At 28.7% G+C, this 15617-nt stretch overlaps 4 protein-coding genes across 6 annotated transcripts; 3 read left to right on the forward strand and 1 right to left on the reverse strand.

Moving 5' to 3' along the window:
* The first annotated feature begins 2513 nt into the window (after positions 1–2513).
* LOC124498814 (iron-sulfur cluster assembly factor IBA57, mitochondrial) lies at positions 2514–3868 on the forward strand. Its single transcript, XM_075730991.1, has 2 exons — positions 2514–3415; positions 3480–3868. The coding sequence occupies exons 1-2, from the start codon at positions 2634–2636 to the stop codon at positions 3805–3807; spliced, it is 1110 nt and encodes a 369-aa protein (XP_075587106.1). The 5' UTR covers positions 2514–2633; the 3' UTR covers positions 3808–3868.
* Positions 3869–3951: 83 nt separating this feature from the next.
* On the forward strand, positions 3952–5540 carry l(2)10685 (5-methylcytosine rRNA methyltransferase l(2)10685). The gene is made up of 2 exons (XM_047062627.2): positions 3952–4107; positions 4172–5540. The coding sequence occupies exons 1-2, from the start codon at positions 4033–4035 to the stop codon at positions 5504–5506; spliced, it is 1410 nt and encodes a 469-aa protein (XP_046918583.2). The 5' UTR covers positions 3952–4032; the 3' UTR covers positions 5507–5540.
* On the reverse strand, positions 5530–8898 carry LOC124498788 (uncharacterized). Of its 2 annotated transcripts, none has more exons than XM_047062596.2 (5): positions 8193–8898; positions 7019–8137; positions 6573–6948; positions 6413–6511; positions 5530–6278 (listed from the first exon to the last, which is right to left on the reverse strand). In XM_047062596.2, exons 1-4 carry the CDS (start codon positions 8769–8771, stop codon positions 6420–6422), a joined length of 2166 nt encoding a protein of 721 aa, XP_046918552.2. In that variant the 5' UTR covers positions 8772–8898; the 3' UTR covers positions 5530–6278; positions 6413–6419. The 2 variants fall into 2 exon arrangements, with proteins under 2 accessions (XP_046918552.2, XP_075587105.1); XM_075730990.1 differs by having other exon boundaries at positions 5768–6318.
* Positions 8899–9752: 854 nt separating this feature from the next.
* On the forward strand, positions 9753–15589 carry LOC124499140 (uncharacterized). Of its 2 annotated transcripts, XM_075730989.1 has the most exons (6): positions 10437–10550; positions 10823–11465; positions 11581–14481; positions 14550–14677; positions 14790–14852; positions 14930–15589. In XM_075730989.1, exons 2-6 carry the CDS (start codon positions 11000–11002, stop codon positions 15050–15052), a joined length of 3681 nt encoding a protein of 1226 aa, XP_075587104.1. In that variant the 5' UTR covers positions 10437–10550; positions 10823–10999; the 3' UTR covers positions 15053–15589. The 2 variants fall into 2 exon arrangements, with proteins under 2 accessions (XP_075587103.1, XP_075587104.1); XM_075730988.1 differs by having other exon boundaries at positions 9753–11465.
* The last annotated feature ends 28 nt before the right edge of the window (positions 15590–15617 follow it).

Here is a 15617-nt window from a genome sequence, read left to right on the forward strand (position 1 = left end):
AATAAAAATAAGTGCTAAATGTACATGTATCTTGGATTGCGTGTGTGTGTATATTGTGTGTGTGTGTGTTTGGATATAATTGAGAGAGACACAAGTGTATGATTTAGTAAAAAAAAAAAAAAAAAATTTGAGAATCTAATGATGATGAGTTTTAACGATTAAATCAATGATGATGATGATGGATAAACAATAAGTAAAAAAAAAATTATCTCGGACAAAATACAATACAATCATGATGATCACATGATGATGATCAATGATATTTCATTTGATTATTTCGATTGATTTCAATTTTTTTTGTTTCTCCACCTCATTAATTACAATATAATATGACTGGTAATAAATTAATTATAAGTGTCATTCATTCATTCATTTTTTTTCTTTGCATTTCATTTACAATTGGAGCGTATAATATCAAAATAATGATATGAAATTAACAAAAAAAAAAAAAAAAAAAAATCATGTGGTTAGATTTTGTTTTTGGCTCTGATCATTACAAATAATAACTGATGTATATGGTGTGGAATTTTTTTTTTTTCGTTGATAAATAATGATGCAATTCACAATGACAATGATGCCATAAATAGAAAAAAAATACCGGAATTGGTGGATTCTTGATTTTTTTGTTCTCTTCAAAATGGTAATGTTTTTCAAAAATTTTTGTTGATTATTTCTATTGAAAAAATTCTATTCCAATTTTTTTTTTAAATCGCCCATATATATAGACATTATTATGTTCAATGAACTTGTTTTACAGGATTTTCATATAACCTGAATTGATTGACTAAGACCTGACAACCACCAAATCAAGATTGAATTTTGAAAATTACATTGAAAAAAAAAATAGAAGCCAGTTGGTCATCATCGATAATTTTTTTTTTATTTTTTTTTGGTACCAAACTAGTTGTTCAACATTTCATGATGTGTTTATATTTATAGCCACTGTGTATAATTCAAAGTAAAAAAAAAGAACTTGAAAAGGTTGGATTTTTAGAAAAAAAAGAAATCGACATTTTTTCTTTTTTGGTTCAACTACCAATAATCCGATAATGTTGTAAGATACATTGTGTACGTATCAATCATAGATATTCTTTTTGAGACAATTTGATTCGATTTTAACTAGAAAAAAAAACTAGACAGGCAGAATACAGACAGATTCATTGTGTTTAACCCTAATCAAATTCAAATACATTCCAATACACGCAATCCTTTTTTACTATTGCTAGTACGAGTAAACAAAACAAAACAAAACAAAAAAATCTATCTAAATCAACAAGTAGATGATTTACACTTAGCCATGTCATCATAAAAAAATTGCCATCAAAAATTATTGATTGGGTTGGTATTGGAAAAAAACCCGACACACACACACACACACAAACAAATCGATCGATCGATCGATCAATGAATATGACGACGTGGAACTTTTTTCTTCTTATCCATTTACAGGGGATAGACGATAGGAATTTTTTATTTCAAATAAAAAAAAACTTGTCTATATTTATCTGTTTTGATGATGGTATGATTTATCTGGCTGTCTGAATCTTCATGAATAATGATCAGAAATCTTTCAGAAAATTAATTTCATAACCAGCCATGATCTTATAATAACCAATTTTTAACATGGAAACAAAAAAAAAATAAAACGAAAAACAAAAATATTGAAGCAAAAAAAAATGTCGTCGTCATCATAATAATAAAAAAAACAACAACAACAAACATCATCATCATCATATGACTTGTGTTGTTTGTGTGTGTGTATATCCCATGTTTCCTGCATAAATATTGCATGCATGCAGTAATAATAATAATAAAAAAATGTATCCTCATTCTCTATCAATAACACTTAAAATGTATATTTCATTTTGCCATTTCGTTTAGCGTGATAACCTTTATAATAAACAATCATCATTGTCAAATGATCATAATAATAAACATACATACACATCACTCTGTATACTGAAATGCTTTTAAAGCATATGATAACACTATTGAAAATATAGAAGGATTTGCCAGTTTGTAAGTATGCAGTTTGTATTGCAGTAACACTGATACGATTCAGACCATACCAAAAAAAATGCATTGCTTTCCATTGTTGGTTTGGTTGCTAAATCAAATATCACGTAGGCAACACTTTGGTGTTGTATGTCTTGTCTGTCTGTATCTATCACAGATTCCACATCATCATAGAAAATGATTTTTCAAACACAACATTTTATAAGCATTGACGATAATATTATATTAGCCTTTCATAGCATTGAAAAAAATCATAAAAAAAAAATTCAATTACTGTCTCGTTGTAGTCGTTTTTTTTGTTAAAACAACAACTTGAAACAAAAATCCTGTTCTTAAACATAGTGGTTGGAAGATTTCAATGGATTTTGATTCAGAAAAATTATAAGAATTCATTTTGGTAAATGTTTATGAAAATTCTGTTGGATAATTACGATGAACAGACGCAAAAAATGTTCATTCAATAAAAATAAAAATTGTTCAAATTATTTAGGATACACTATCGATTAATTCGTTCATTCATTGAACACGTGATTACCACCAAAATATTATTCATGTGTTTTCGATAGTTTTTGAAATATATGAATTTTATATGAAGTTTTTTTTCCTGGAACAAAATAATGTCCCAAAAAATGTTAATGTTAAAACCATTCATTAATTATTCATCAATATCGATAATGAGGCAATGTTTTCATCATCGCCATCTTTCATCACATCATCAGAGCTATTATATAGCCAATTTAAAAAGTAAAAGTTTATTGACAATCACTGGAAAGGATTCTGCTGATTTTCTTCAAGGTTTAATTACCAATGATATTCGACAATTATCCTGTGATAATCATTCCAAATATAATTCGTCGTGTATCTATTCGTTCTTTTTAAACAATACTGGCCGTATTATAGCTGATTTATTTGTTTATCGATTCATGACGAAACAAAACAATGAAAATAATGCAATAATTTTTTTAGAAGTTGATCATCAACTTAGCTCAATTCTTACTAAACTTTTAAAACGATACAAAATTAAAAGTAAAGTATCAATTAGAAACACTGAATCTGATTGGCAATGTTATGCTATATTTCCTTGTGTTGCTGAAAATCATTCATCTGAAATTGTTCGATTGAATGATGAAGATTCAAAAACGATACTGATCAATGATCCAAGAAACAATCATTTCGGTTATAAAATGATCTCAACAATTCAATCAATTGATGAATTGATATGTCGTTTGAATGAAATGAATCCTTCAAGTGAATGGAAAATATCCAAAGTGGATGAAGATCGTTATCGTTCGTTTCGATATCAATATGGTATTGGTGAAGGTATTTTAGATTTTCCAGCTGAAAGTTCTTTACCATTCGATGCTAACGGTGATATACTTAATGGAATTAGTTTTCCAAAAAGGTTTGTTCATGATTTCCAATGATTAGTTCATATTTAATATTTTTTTTTTACAAAACATCATAGGCTGTTACATTGGACAAGAATTAACTGCCCGAACTTATCATACCGGTGTGATACGTAAACGTGTAATGCCTATCAAAATTATTGATCCACCCATCGAATCGGATCAAATGTTACAGATGCAAAATATCATTGATACACAAGGTAAAACTGTTGGACGATTTCGATCAAATTACGGTAATCAAGGTCTGGCCATACTAAAATTTGATTCAATTTTAAGTGATTCCAAACTCAAGTTAAGCAGTACGGGCCATCGTATACAAACATGGCGACCATTTTGGTGGCCCGAATCAATCATTGAACAACAGATGAAACTTTCATCGTCATGATTTCAAAAATGTAAACATATGACACTAATCATCATTGTAATTTATTAACAAATAAATATTTTTAAATCAAAATCTGTTCTGGGGCTGGTAGAATCTAAGTAGATAAAACTTTCGTTGATCACAATTTCACATTTTAAAATTTCTGTCACGAGATGACACTACTGATCAAACACGTGTTTATTGATTCATTTTTTGTTGTTGATATTTGTTTCAAAAATCAATAAAATGTTTGGTTCAAATTATCGGAGAATAAAAAGTTTATCACAAATTCCAACCCGTTTTAGAAGCAATAATCATTTTGTAAGTATTCATTTTATCTATTTGATTGTTGACAATTTAATCAAATTTATTATTCATTAACAAGTTTAAAGGTAAAAATAAAGTCTATAATACTGAACTGGCATTACGTCATTTTGATAGTTTTTATTCAAAAATTTACGGAAATCAATGGCAATCAATACGTTTAGGACTACTGTCACCGAAAAAATATGCAGCTATTGTGAACAACTTTGTTGATTTTGAATCAATTGAGATTGAATTACGTCAACTTGGTGCATATAATCTACGATATATTTATGATAAAAATTTACGAAAAATTGTTAAACAATTGAAACAAGATGAATTTATTAAATCTAGAAATGTAATGGCAGTTAATAATAGTAATCATAATGAATCGATTGTCATGCCATCTGAATTGGAATATACAGAATCTGAAACTGAAAACATTGAAGCTTTTTTCACTGATGTACAAGAATCTGAATTGGAACATAACCAGGCATCGATGCATTTGGATCTAAGTGAATTTGTGCCTGTAACTGAATTAAAATATCGTGAAGAAGTAATTGATGATCACAAATATTTTGAATTCTATGACATGAATCATGAATTACATATTGATCGTGTCCAGCAAAATGAGCTGGAAATGCCAGTTTTATTGAACCTTTATGTATTTCGTCGAAACGATTTTACACAGTTTCCTGCAGCACGTTTGTGTGAAAGTAATTTATTCAATTATTATCTAATTGATGGTTCATCAGCATTGCCGGTTCTAATCATGGATATTAAACAAGGAGATTTCGTTGCTGACTTTTGTGCCGCGCCCGGTGGTAAATCATTGTTAATGTATCTACAGTTGAAAAATTGTCGATTGTTTCTAAATGAAATGTCCGAATCAAGATTTGATCGACTAAAAAATGTTTTCCGATCATTCATACCGAAAGATAAAATCAAAGATTCCATCATATTCAGTCATTCGGATGCCAATCATTTACGGCAATATGATAGATTTGATAAAATTCTAGTCGATGTGCCATGTACAAATGATCGTCATGCAATCTATGTAAATGAAAACAATATTTTTTCAACAAGACGTATGAATGAAAGAATACTTATTCCAAATAAACAATTGGATATTCTATGTGAAGCACTTAAATCGGTTAAAATTGGCGGCACTGTTGTTTATTCTACTTGTAGTTTGTCACCAATACAAAATGATGGTGTTGTACATATGGCACTCAAACGACTGCAACAACAACAACCAATGTTAGAATTTTCCATAGTCGATCTAAAAGAATCATTGCGACCATTTCGTACAATGTTTCAATTTGATTTTCAATTCAAATACGGTACACAAGTATTGCCAAATATTTGTACAAATTTTGGTCCAATGTATTTTTGTAAAATTGTACGCAAAGCATAATAATTAATAAATACATAAATAAATTTTATCATCATTAAACAAGAATTTTAAAAAATTTATTATTTGTTTTTCTTTTCTCAACATCTGAAATGATGAATGAATGAATGAATGAATGAAATTAATTTTCGAAATAATAATAAAAAAAAAGAATGTAATGTATAGCGAACCAAACAAATAATCAAACATTACATTGTATTAAAAAATTTTTTTTTTTTACATCTCAAAGACATCGGATCATTGAACGTGCCGAACGAGATTTGATTTCTTTGTTGTTTTTCAATGATTGAACAGCTTTTGATGGCAACTGTTGTTGTTGTGTAGGTGAACGACGTTTCATTTCGGTATTACGAATTTTGACAAACAATTTACGACTATGACCATTTGGATCATAACGATTTGTATGCAATGTTGTTTCACGTTTTGATCGTTGTTTACCACTACGTCCAGAAAACATATATTTATCATGATCAAACATAAAATATTCGATTTGATCTTCGATGGCCATTTCAAAATATATTTGGCTGGATAAGAATTTAAAAATTAAGATGGTAATAATTCAATGTTGTTAATGTAGTAATCAAAATCGAAATGATGCTTCGAACAAAATCAGTAATTGACTTTTATAGACGTTCGAAATTCAAATCAGAAGAAATCATAATCATGACCATCATCATTGTCATCATTGTTGTATTTTTTTTTTGTTTCCAATGGTTAACATCATTTTCATATGGCGCCATTATCACTTTGAGGTCAAACATATGAATTTTTTGCCCTATGAATAGAATGGTAAAAAAAATATATTGATCAAGCAACTAAGTAGATTTAGTCAAATTAACATTTCATTCAAAAATTAAAGGAGTTTAAACTTTATTAATTAATAATTAATGATTTATATCAAAAAAATACCATTGCATTAAACATTGTGTTTATTAATCACATCTTGTAGACGAAGTTTGACCAGATCCAGAGCAGCTTTTGCATCTTCAGCACTATCGTGTCCAATTTCTAAAAATTATATATGAGAATAAATAGATAGGATCAATCGATTTGAAATGATAAATTTTACCATCTTCTTGAATGATTCTGTTCAAATGATCAACAGCCAAGGTTTTCAATGATTTTTTAAAAGGTAAACCACGTTTATGTGGAAATAAAAAAGCTGTATCAATGATATTATCGTGTAATAATTTTAAAGCACGAAAATCTGAATCCAATCCATGACCAATGATGAATGATTCAGCTGATATCATTTTTAATATATCTTGTTGAACATCTTCCAATGTATTTGTTACATCGATGAGATCCGTTTCTTTAATTCCTGAATATTTGGTAACATAATCGATGATTTTTGAAACTGGTTTCACTAGTTTATCGTAGATAACTTCGCCTCCAAAATCAATGATTGTTACTCGACATACTTCTGAGGCTGATTCGGTGAAACACTGTATGATAGATCAAAAAAAATGTAAATAATAAAATGACATAAAAATAATTATTACAAAAAAATGATACCATTTCACAATCTAAAGCATATGCTTTAGGTGTTTCATCTGGATGAGAAATAGTCCGAACGAAACCGGTACGAGTTTCAATGAATTGATGGCCTTTGGTAACATGAACATCCATCGATTGACAGCCAATTGAACCGGCTTCATTATTGCAACAAACATAAAAACGTTCAATTCTTCCATTCGTTTTTAAATTATATGCATGTTTCGGATGAAATACGCATACACTTGGTATAGTATTCTGTGGATTTATGTAGGTTTTCGTACAACGATCACAAGTAATTAGGATTTCTTCTTTATAATTGATCAAAGTATTTATCAATTGTCTACGATGATCCCATTCATGTTGTGAGAATAATGCTCGATCACTTTCATCATCAAGTTTAGGAAATCCATATGATAATAAGTCATTGCTGGGTATGATTAATTGTCCGAGAAATTTCGACAATTGTTCTGTGGTTAGATCATTATAACTGATTTTTGCCTTACGCACTATACTCATATTATTTGCTCTAGAAGTTTCAATTTTCACCCGAGGAGTTTTTGTATCCATTGACTTATCATCATTGTTACGAATTGAACGAATTTTTGATGCAAGCAATGACAAATATAAACTTGACCAGTTTTTACTTCGGATACAGATTTCTTTTTCAATTTCACGTGCTTCTTTGCAGAGTTCATTTTCGTTTTTATCTGGTTTAAGCTTAATCAATTCTTCATAAATTCTTCTTATATTTCGTACACGTATGTTGAATGCAATTTTTATTGATGGCACAGTGATTGGCATCCAATTCAAAGCAAATATTTTCACAGATTCTTCTGGATTTCGATTAGTATTAGCTGCAATCTTAGATTTTGTATTCAACTTTATTGTTGCCAGATTTTGTTCCTTTTTGTTTTTTGCAGTATGACCAATTGTATTTAGTATCAAAGTTCCGGACTTAATTGAGCTTTCATTAGTAGTATTAGAAAGTGATGGTCGATGATCGATTTTGAACAAACTTAAATCGATTGAATTATTATCATTTTTCGATAAAGCTGCTATTTTAGCATATCGTTCCAACATGACTTCACGATAATGTTTTATTTTGACTGTGGTTCGTGGTTTTTTGATTGTCAAATTCTAAAATAATGTAACAATTTGTCAATCTGTTTTTATCTACATGAAATTCACTTACATGATTAACTGGATGAGTATTTTCAACTTTCCGGTCTGTTGAACACAGATCATCATTACCATTTGAATGGTTTGACTGAGATGGTGGGTGTTTTTTCGAAATTTCTTCTATGGACAAGGTTCTTTTTAAACCGAATTTAGTATTCGATTTCATCTCATTATTTTTAATACTTTGTTTAGAATCCAATGATTTATTATTGTTATTGCACTTATTATGCTCATCATCATTGCTGTGGTCATCCTCATTTTTATCGACGAATGATTCAAACGATGAATTATCGAAGCTAATACTGTTTTGAGATGATGAAATGATTGATTCATTTGTTAGGCTTGACGTTGTTGTCGAAGATATTGACGATGATGATGTTGATGGTTCTAAATAGCCTTCAAGATCTTCTGGGCGAAGATTTGAGAAAAAATCATCGACACCAAAATTTGTTTGGCTATAATCGACAACAGGAATGGCCGATTCACCATGATTATTTCCATGATTATATTGACAAAATGGTCTTGTACATTTTTTTGTCAATTTCTTTTGTGGACATTGATAGAAACGAAAAAAAGCATTGGTTTGGAACATTATCGTAGGCAATAAATTTCTCCTAGTCCAATGAATAATGTATTATATCAATTATATCATCAATATCTTAGAATATTGATTTATTTATTTGTATTCAAAAAAGGAAAAAAAATCCTCGACATTCGCCAGGGCCTAGAGCAGATGAGTTGAATAAACAAAAGAATTTCACCACTAATGCCATCTGATGACCGATAGGTAAAAACAATGAATATTCATTTCAATTCATTCATCAAAATTTTAATTTCAAAAATCAAAAATTGTAATTTTTTTTCCATCTTAGAAACATTATGAAATGAAATAATTCTTAATAATATTTGAAAATTTTAAATTCAGAAATTTCAAGATTTGATTCATTTAAATTGAAAAATTACTAGCAAAAGATTCTTTTATATTCATTTTGTTGTTAACATAGAAAGAAAAAAATTGCGCAAAAGTTGAAAAATATTATCCAAATATAATATGGTTCGAACGAAAGTGGCTCCGCATAATCATCATGTATCCAAAATAAAAAAAAAAATTTTTTTCCAAAATATCATCTGAGAGACACATTATTAATATATATTGAGCAAATGAGGATATATATGTCAGTTATACTGCATACATCTAGCATTCGTGTATTTATTATCCATCATATATTAGAACCGATAGCCAAAAAAAGATCTCATGATGTATATATATACAGTAGGTGTGTTTGTGTATAGTGCCAACAACGCGCTTTTTTTTCTGATAGCTATCGTCAACGTTGTTATTTACTTCAATGCTGCTCACATCATCATCATCATCATTGGTAGTGTGCAATTGCAGGGAATTATTATAATATATATGTGAAATGTTGTGAATTTGGTAAAACAAAAAAACAAAATTGAACTCTCTACATTCAATTGAATATATATTTTGAATTGTGAATCTGGAAAAAAGAAGAAGAAGAAGAAACAAACAAGTTTTTCGCTATATATATCTCAACAATCAATTATATACCTTATGAGAGAAACAATCAAAAGGCCACCACCACCACCACCACCACCACCATCATCTAACTACCACCACCATTCATTTTGTTATCACAACTTCTATCATTTTGTGTGTCCGATATCCAAATGCAATATTGCTATATCTCTCTTTCTCTCTTTCTTCCTATTTTTTTTTGTATCCTATTTTATTATATCCAAGAACAATATGAATTTGCAACATTTTATACAATGATGATGATGATAATGATTCACGAGTCTGAAGTTTTTTTTTTACAAAACACGAAGAAAGAAAAAAAAATATTTTGGATACTAGCAATTGGCATAGCAGCAAAGTGCTAAAATTTTATTCATTTTTTGTTGTCGTTGTTGTTGTTGTTATTGCTGGAACTTATAAGTTATATGTTGTTTGTATGTTGTGTATATATGTTATGTGCTTCTCCATTTTTTTTCTTATTATTCGTCACTAATCTATGCATTTCATCTCATAATAATATTTGTGATCCATTGAATATTGAGAACACACACACGCACAAACTGTAGATCTTTTTCTTTTTCTTTTTGCTCGTACTCTTTTTCTGCTGTGTTGTGTGTGTGTGTCGATGTCGATGTCGATGTCGTTGTTTGGCCAACCAATTTTTTTTTCTATGATCACACACACAAACACAAATACAAACACTACAACAGTGAAATTGAATGAATTTCATCAAAAAAGCTGAAAGAAAAAAAAAGTTGGAAAAAAAAATTTCGTCTCATTTCATTATGCTGAATATTGGCTTGGTCATTATTCTCTTCGTTTCATGTTATAGATGTGTATTCCTTTATATTTAAAGTGTGGATTTTATATATCTGATTATTGTAATATAATATATTATTGAATCGTTTGCCTTGTTGGCTTTATTATATATTTTCCAGTGATTTTACTCCCGCCAATATTAATATTTGTTCCATTGGAAAATAAATTTCTTTATTCAATCATTATTGGATATATTGTTTTGAATTCGGTTCATCATTCATCAAATCTTTAACAAGAAAATTCAAAAGAGCTGAAGAATTTTTTTTTTTTTTTTTTGATTTCATTAGCAAATGTTTCACAAATGATTTTATCGATGATTGAATATTTTTCATCATCATCACCATCACCATCATCATCATCATTATCATCATCATTTTCATCGTTCCATACTAGTGAAACGCCCAAATTTTTACTATTGGCAAACGATATTGATTTTAATTTTTTTTATTTATATAATCAACAAAATGTTGGCAACTTCGTTGAAAGTTCCATCATCGATTCATATAGCCGATACCACTAATAATCAACAACATTCATCAAAATATATACAAAAACAAAGTGATTCTTTACGGCTATCGACACAACGGCTATCTGGAACTTCATTATCATCATCGAAACACAAAAATCTCAGGCTATCATCAACAACATCTATTCCTGTTACAAATGTAAATCCAATAAATAATACCATTACCAAAACAACCTCATCATCAACATGGACAACAACAAATAAAACGAAATTTAATTCTTCAATAACATCAACAACATCGATATCTAGATCAACAACAAACTCTCCCTTATCCACATCATCAGCATCATTGTCATCGCCATTACCATCATTGTCGATGAATAGTTTTCGATTAAGAAAAAATCATAAAGATTTTCACCAATTACGTGAACATGCAACCAATGATGCTTCGAATATTATTAATGGTAAGTGTTTGTAGTTGTGTTTGTGTGTGTGTGTGTGTGAAATTTTGTATTACATATGTTTTCATTTATAATTTATGAAATTTTATTTTCATTTTATTTGATTCAAAACAAATAGATATAATAAGAAAGACTGATCTGAAAAAATTGACACTAAAAAATATACAAAATGAAATAATCGACCAATTAGGAGATAAATATGGTGCAACATTTGTTCGTACATTGTTTAGCCGTTTGGATATCTATAGACGTATAATTGCCCTATTAGAATCAATGCCTAATGAAGATCGAAAATTGATCAAATCTTATCATAGTCAATATACTCTTTCATCATCATCGTCATCATCATCATTAACAAATGGGTATCATTATGAATGCCTTTTAAATCGTTTACAAACAATAAAAAATAAATCATCATCATTATCGAATTCAATAAAACCTGATGAAAATATATCACCAATAACAAATGGATTACGATTATTCATTGCTAATCATAATCATTCTGATTCTGGTCATTCAGTTTCAGCATTTGGTTCTTGTATGCAGAAAAATTATGATGATGATGATGATGGTGATGATGAATATCATAAACAAAAACAACAACAACAACAAAAATATTCGAAACAAAAATCTAAAGTGCCAATTTCGAAAATTTCAACAAACAATGATGGCAAAAATAATAAAAATAGTAATAATGTAATTAAAAAACGTTCATCATTATCTTCCAATGAAGTGCCAACATCAATAACGATGATAAAAAGAAAAATTTCAAAATTGAAGAAAAGAAAATCACAATTACTAATACATAATGATGGCAATACTAATAATAAACAGAACCAGAAAAAATCGCCATTAATTTTATGCAATATTAATGATGATAATGATTCTATAAAAAAATTGTCAACATTATCATCATCATCATCCAAATCACCGATACAAGAATCAAATAGAATTGCACATGCGTTCATTAATAATCACCATTCAATTTGTTCAATAAAAAATTCAGCAGTGGCACAATCTATTGAATCGTCAATTGCAAATTCTTATAATAGTGATAACAATAATGTTTCATTATTAAGAACAAATAAAAATATACTAGCCACGTCCACAGCACAAACAATTTCATCATCATCATCATCATCATCATTGACAACAAAGAATAATATGATTATTGATAATGGCAATAATGATTGCCGTGAAAGCAATAATAATTTCAATTTGAAATCTATTAATAATAATAGTAAAACGATTACAACAAAATATTCATCAAATAAAACAGAAGCCGTAGATGTGAATATCATGAATAAAAATACGTCTAAAATGATTGAGAAATTCTCTGAAACGCAATCAAAATTAGTAACTACCTCGATGAGAATGAAAAATTCTTATGAAAATGCTCAAGACTCATCATCATCATCATCATCATCTTCTTCTTCTTCTTCCTTATCATTGTTAATCTCAAATTTTGATGAAAAGTCATCAACTAAATTAAATGGCATAAGTGTTGGTGGTAATAATGGAGATTGTATTACAAATGATAAACCACAACAAAGGACTGTATTCTGGAAAAAATTAATGCGCTACACAGCTTATAGGAATTTTGATCTAGATGAGGATCAATCATTAATAAAGCCTACATTATCTGATAGTGTTTCAATTTCATCAACATGTTCATCATCATCATCGTCATCATCATCAACAACAAAATTTACAGGTCAAAATAAACAAACACAAAGTGCAAAGGTTACTAGTGGAACGATAAGTAGTCCTGAATCTCCTGATCCAGAACCAATTATTGAAAATAGAAAAAATGCTGTTTTTGATAACAAATCAAAATCAATTGAATTTAACTCGAATCATAATGATCAACAACATCAACATGATAAAGATCTAATAAACAGTAATGATCACCATGATAGCAAAAATCACAAAATGAATAAATGTTGGTGTGACGATGCCGAAGTGGCCAGTGTTCGATCATTAAATTCGGGAAATTCATCTATTTCATCTCCTCATTCATATTCATCATTGGATTCAGATCTAGATATTCACCGTAACGGTATTGTTGATGATAATGACGATGATAGCCGTGAAAGTGATGATACAGCTAAAATTCTCAATGGTAATGGCTATTATCATCATGGATCGGTTGATAATGGATCGATAGACATACCGATTTTATCCGATTCATCCGAAGTTGTTCATTCGGATGCATCAAATGAAGGATTATCTATTGATGAAACGCCGTCCAATATTAATTGTAATAATAAAAACATCAAAACATTTTTCAAACGAAGTGATTTTAGCGATAGTGAAAATAGTGATTTGGATGATTTGAATGAAACAACAAGAGTTAAAAATAATAATAAATGTCATCGTACATTATTGGAACCAATCGATAATCGTAATTCACATCACAGAATATTTAATGGAACATTAGTAAATAATGCTAATAATAATAATCATCATCATCATATGATTGTGACAAAACATAATGGTACGACAAACCTTAATAGATCTATTAGAAGAAAGTCAAATGATGATGATCAATCTATTGTACATAAATCGAAACCGATCACAAAACGACGTAAAACCTATCATGCAGATACGGAGAATGATAATTTAATATCAAATCGTTTAGAAACAAATAATAATACAATCAATGATAAAGATGAAAATAATCTAGATGATCATAATGAAGATTCTTTAAGTGTCGAAACGGATGAAGAACTGGCTAGACGTTTACAACAGGAAGAATATCAAGCAGCACGTCCTGCTAGACGACGTGTTGCCATTGTTGCATATGATCGTTTACATGAACAATTATCTAAATTGAAAAAAGATCCATTAATTGATGAAATTATGTTACAACAACAGCAACAACAACAAGCTTCAACAACAACAACAACAAGAATAAAACGTCGACATTCATCCACTAATGACCAAGATGACCATAATAATAATAATAATAATAATGATCAATCAAAAAATGGTATATTTGATTGTAAGAAAAACAAAGGTAACGGATAAACTATTTTATCAAATAATTTGAATGACATTTTTTTTCTACTTTTCATTCAATTTAAGGCAATAATAAACACAATCATAACACGAATGGTAATAGTCATAAAACAACTCAAACAAATCGTTCAATACAGACATCGTCTAATGGAAAAAATTTTAAACAGATAGCTAAATTTTTCGACACTACTGTGGTAAGTTGGTTATGTTGTGTTGTTGACATTTTAACATTTAACATTCTCGTCAAATTGAAATAATTTTCACTGAATTTTTTTTTTTTTTTGTTGACATTTTTGTAATGTTCAGGATTCACCACAAAAAATTTGCTCTCGAATGCTTGATTATGCTGTTGATAATGGCTTAGTTTTTGTAAGTAATAACATTTTTTTTCTATTGCTTAGCCATTGTTTGACATTTTTTTTTGTTTGTTTAATTCTAAATGACAGACGAAAAATTCATCATATTATCTGAATTGTGATAAAAACATTTCAACATTATTCGGTGTGAAAGGTTCGATTAAATTTTTTACATTAACTAAAATCATCTATAAATTGGCATCAAAATGTTAAAATGGATCTGATTAACACATGTTTTGGTCATAAAATCATGAATGCATCGATTAATGATTGTTGAAATTTCGAAACAAACAAACACGCCTTTTGATTACAATTTGCACGTATTCATCTTGTTTTTTTTTTGAAAAAAAAATTCAACCAAACATCCTCACTGGACAGACAATCATACACATTTATTTACAAACAACGCGGGTAAAATCCAACTCAACAATTGTTTTGTTCATGTTGATCTGATGTTAATTTGATTATTGTAAATACATTTTATAACAATAATTGACATATATACATCCACAGACACACATACAAACACATTTGATGCATTTGTTCTTCTATCATTTTGTTTAACTGATTTTCTTCATGGTTTCATTCATTTTTTTTTGCTCTATTTCATCCTTATGTTTTCTGGTCGTTTTATTATATAATTTTTATTACTAATATTATTGGATAAAATAACAAACTGAATATATATGATCTAAATGAAAAGCAAAATAAAAAGCTCGATTTTTTTTTATTTATCAAACCTAAAAGAAAGAATCTAGAAATTCTTAAATTCAACTAT

The sequence above is a fragment of the Dermatophagoides farinae genome, chromosome 5 (genome assembly GCF_024713945.1).
Source record: "Dermatophagoides farinae isolate YC_2012a chromosome 5, ASM2471394v1, whole genome shotgun sequence".
NCBI lineage: Eukaryota > Metazoa > Arthropoda > Arachnida > Sarcoptiformes > Pyroglyphidae > Dermatophagoides > Dermatophagoides farinae.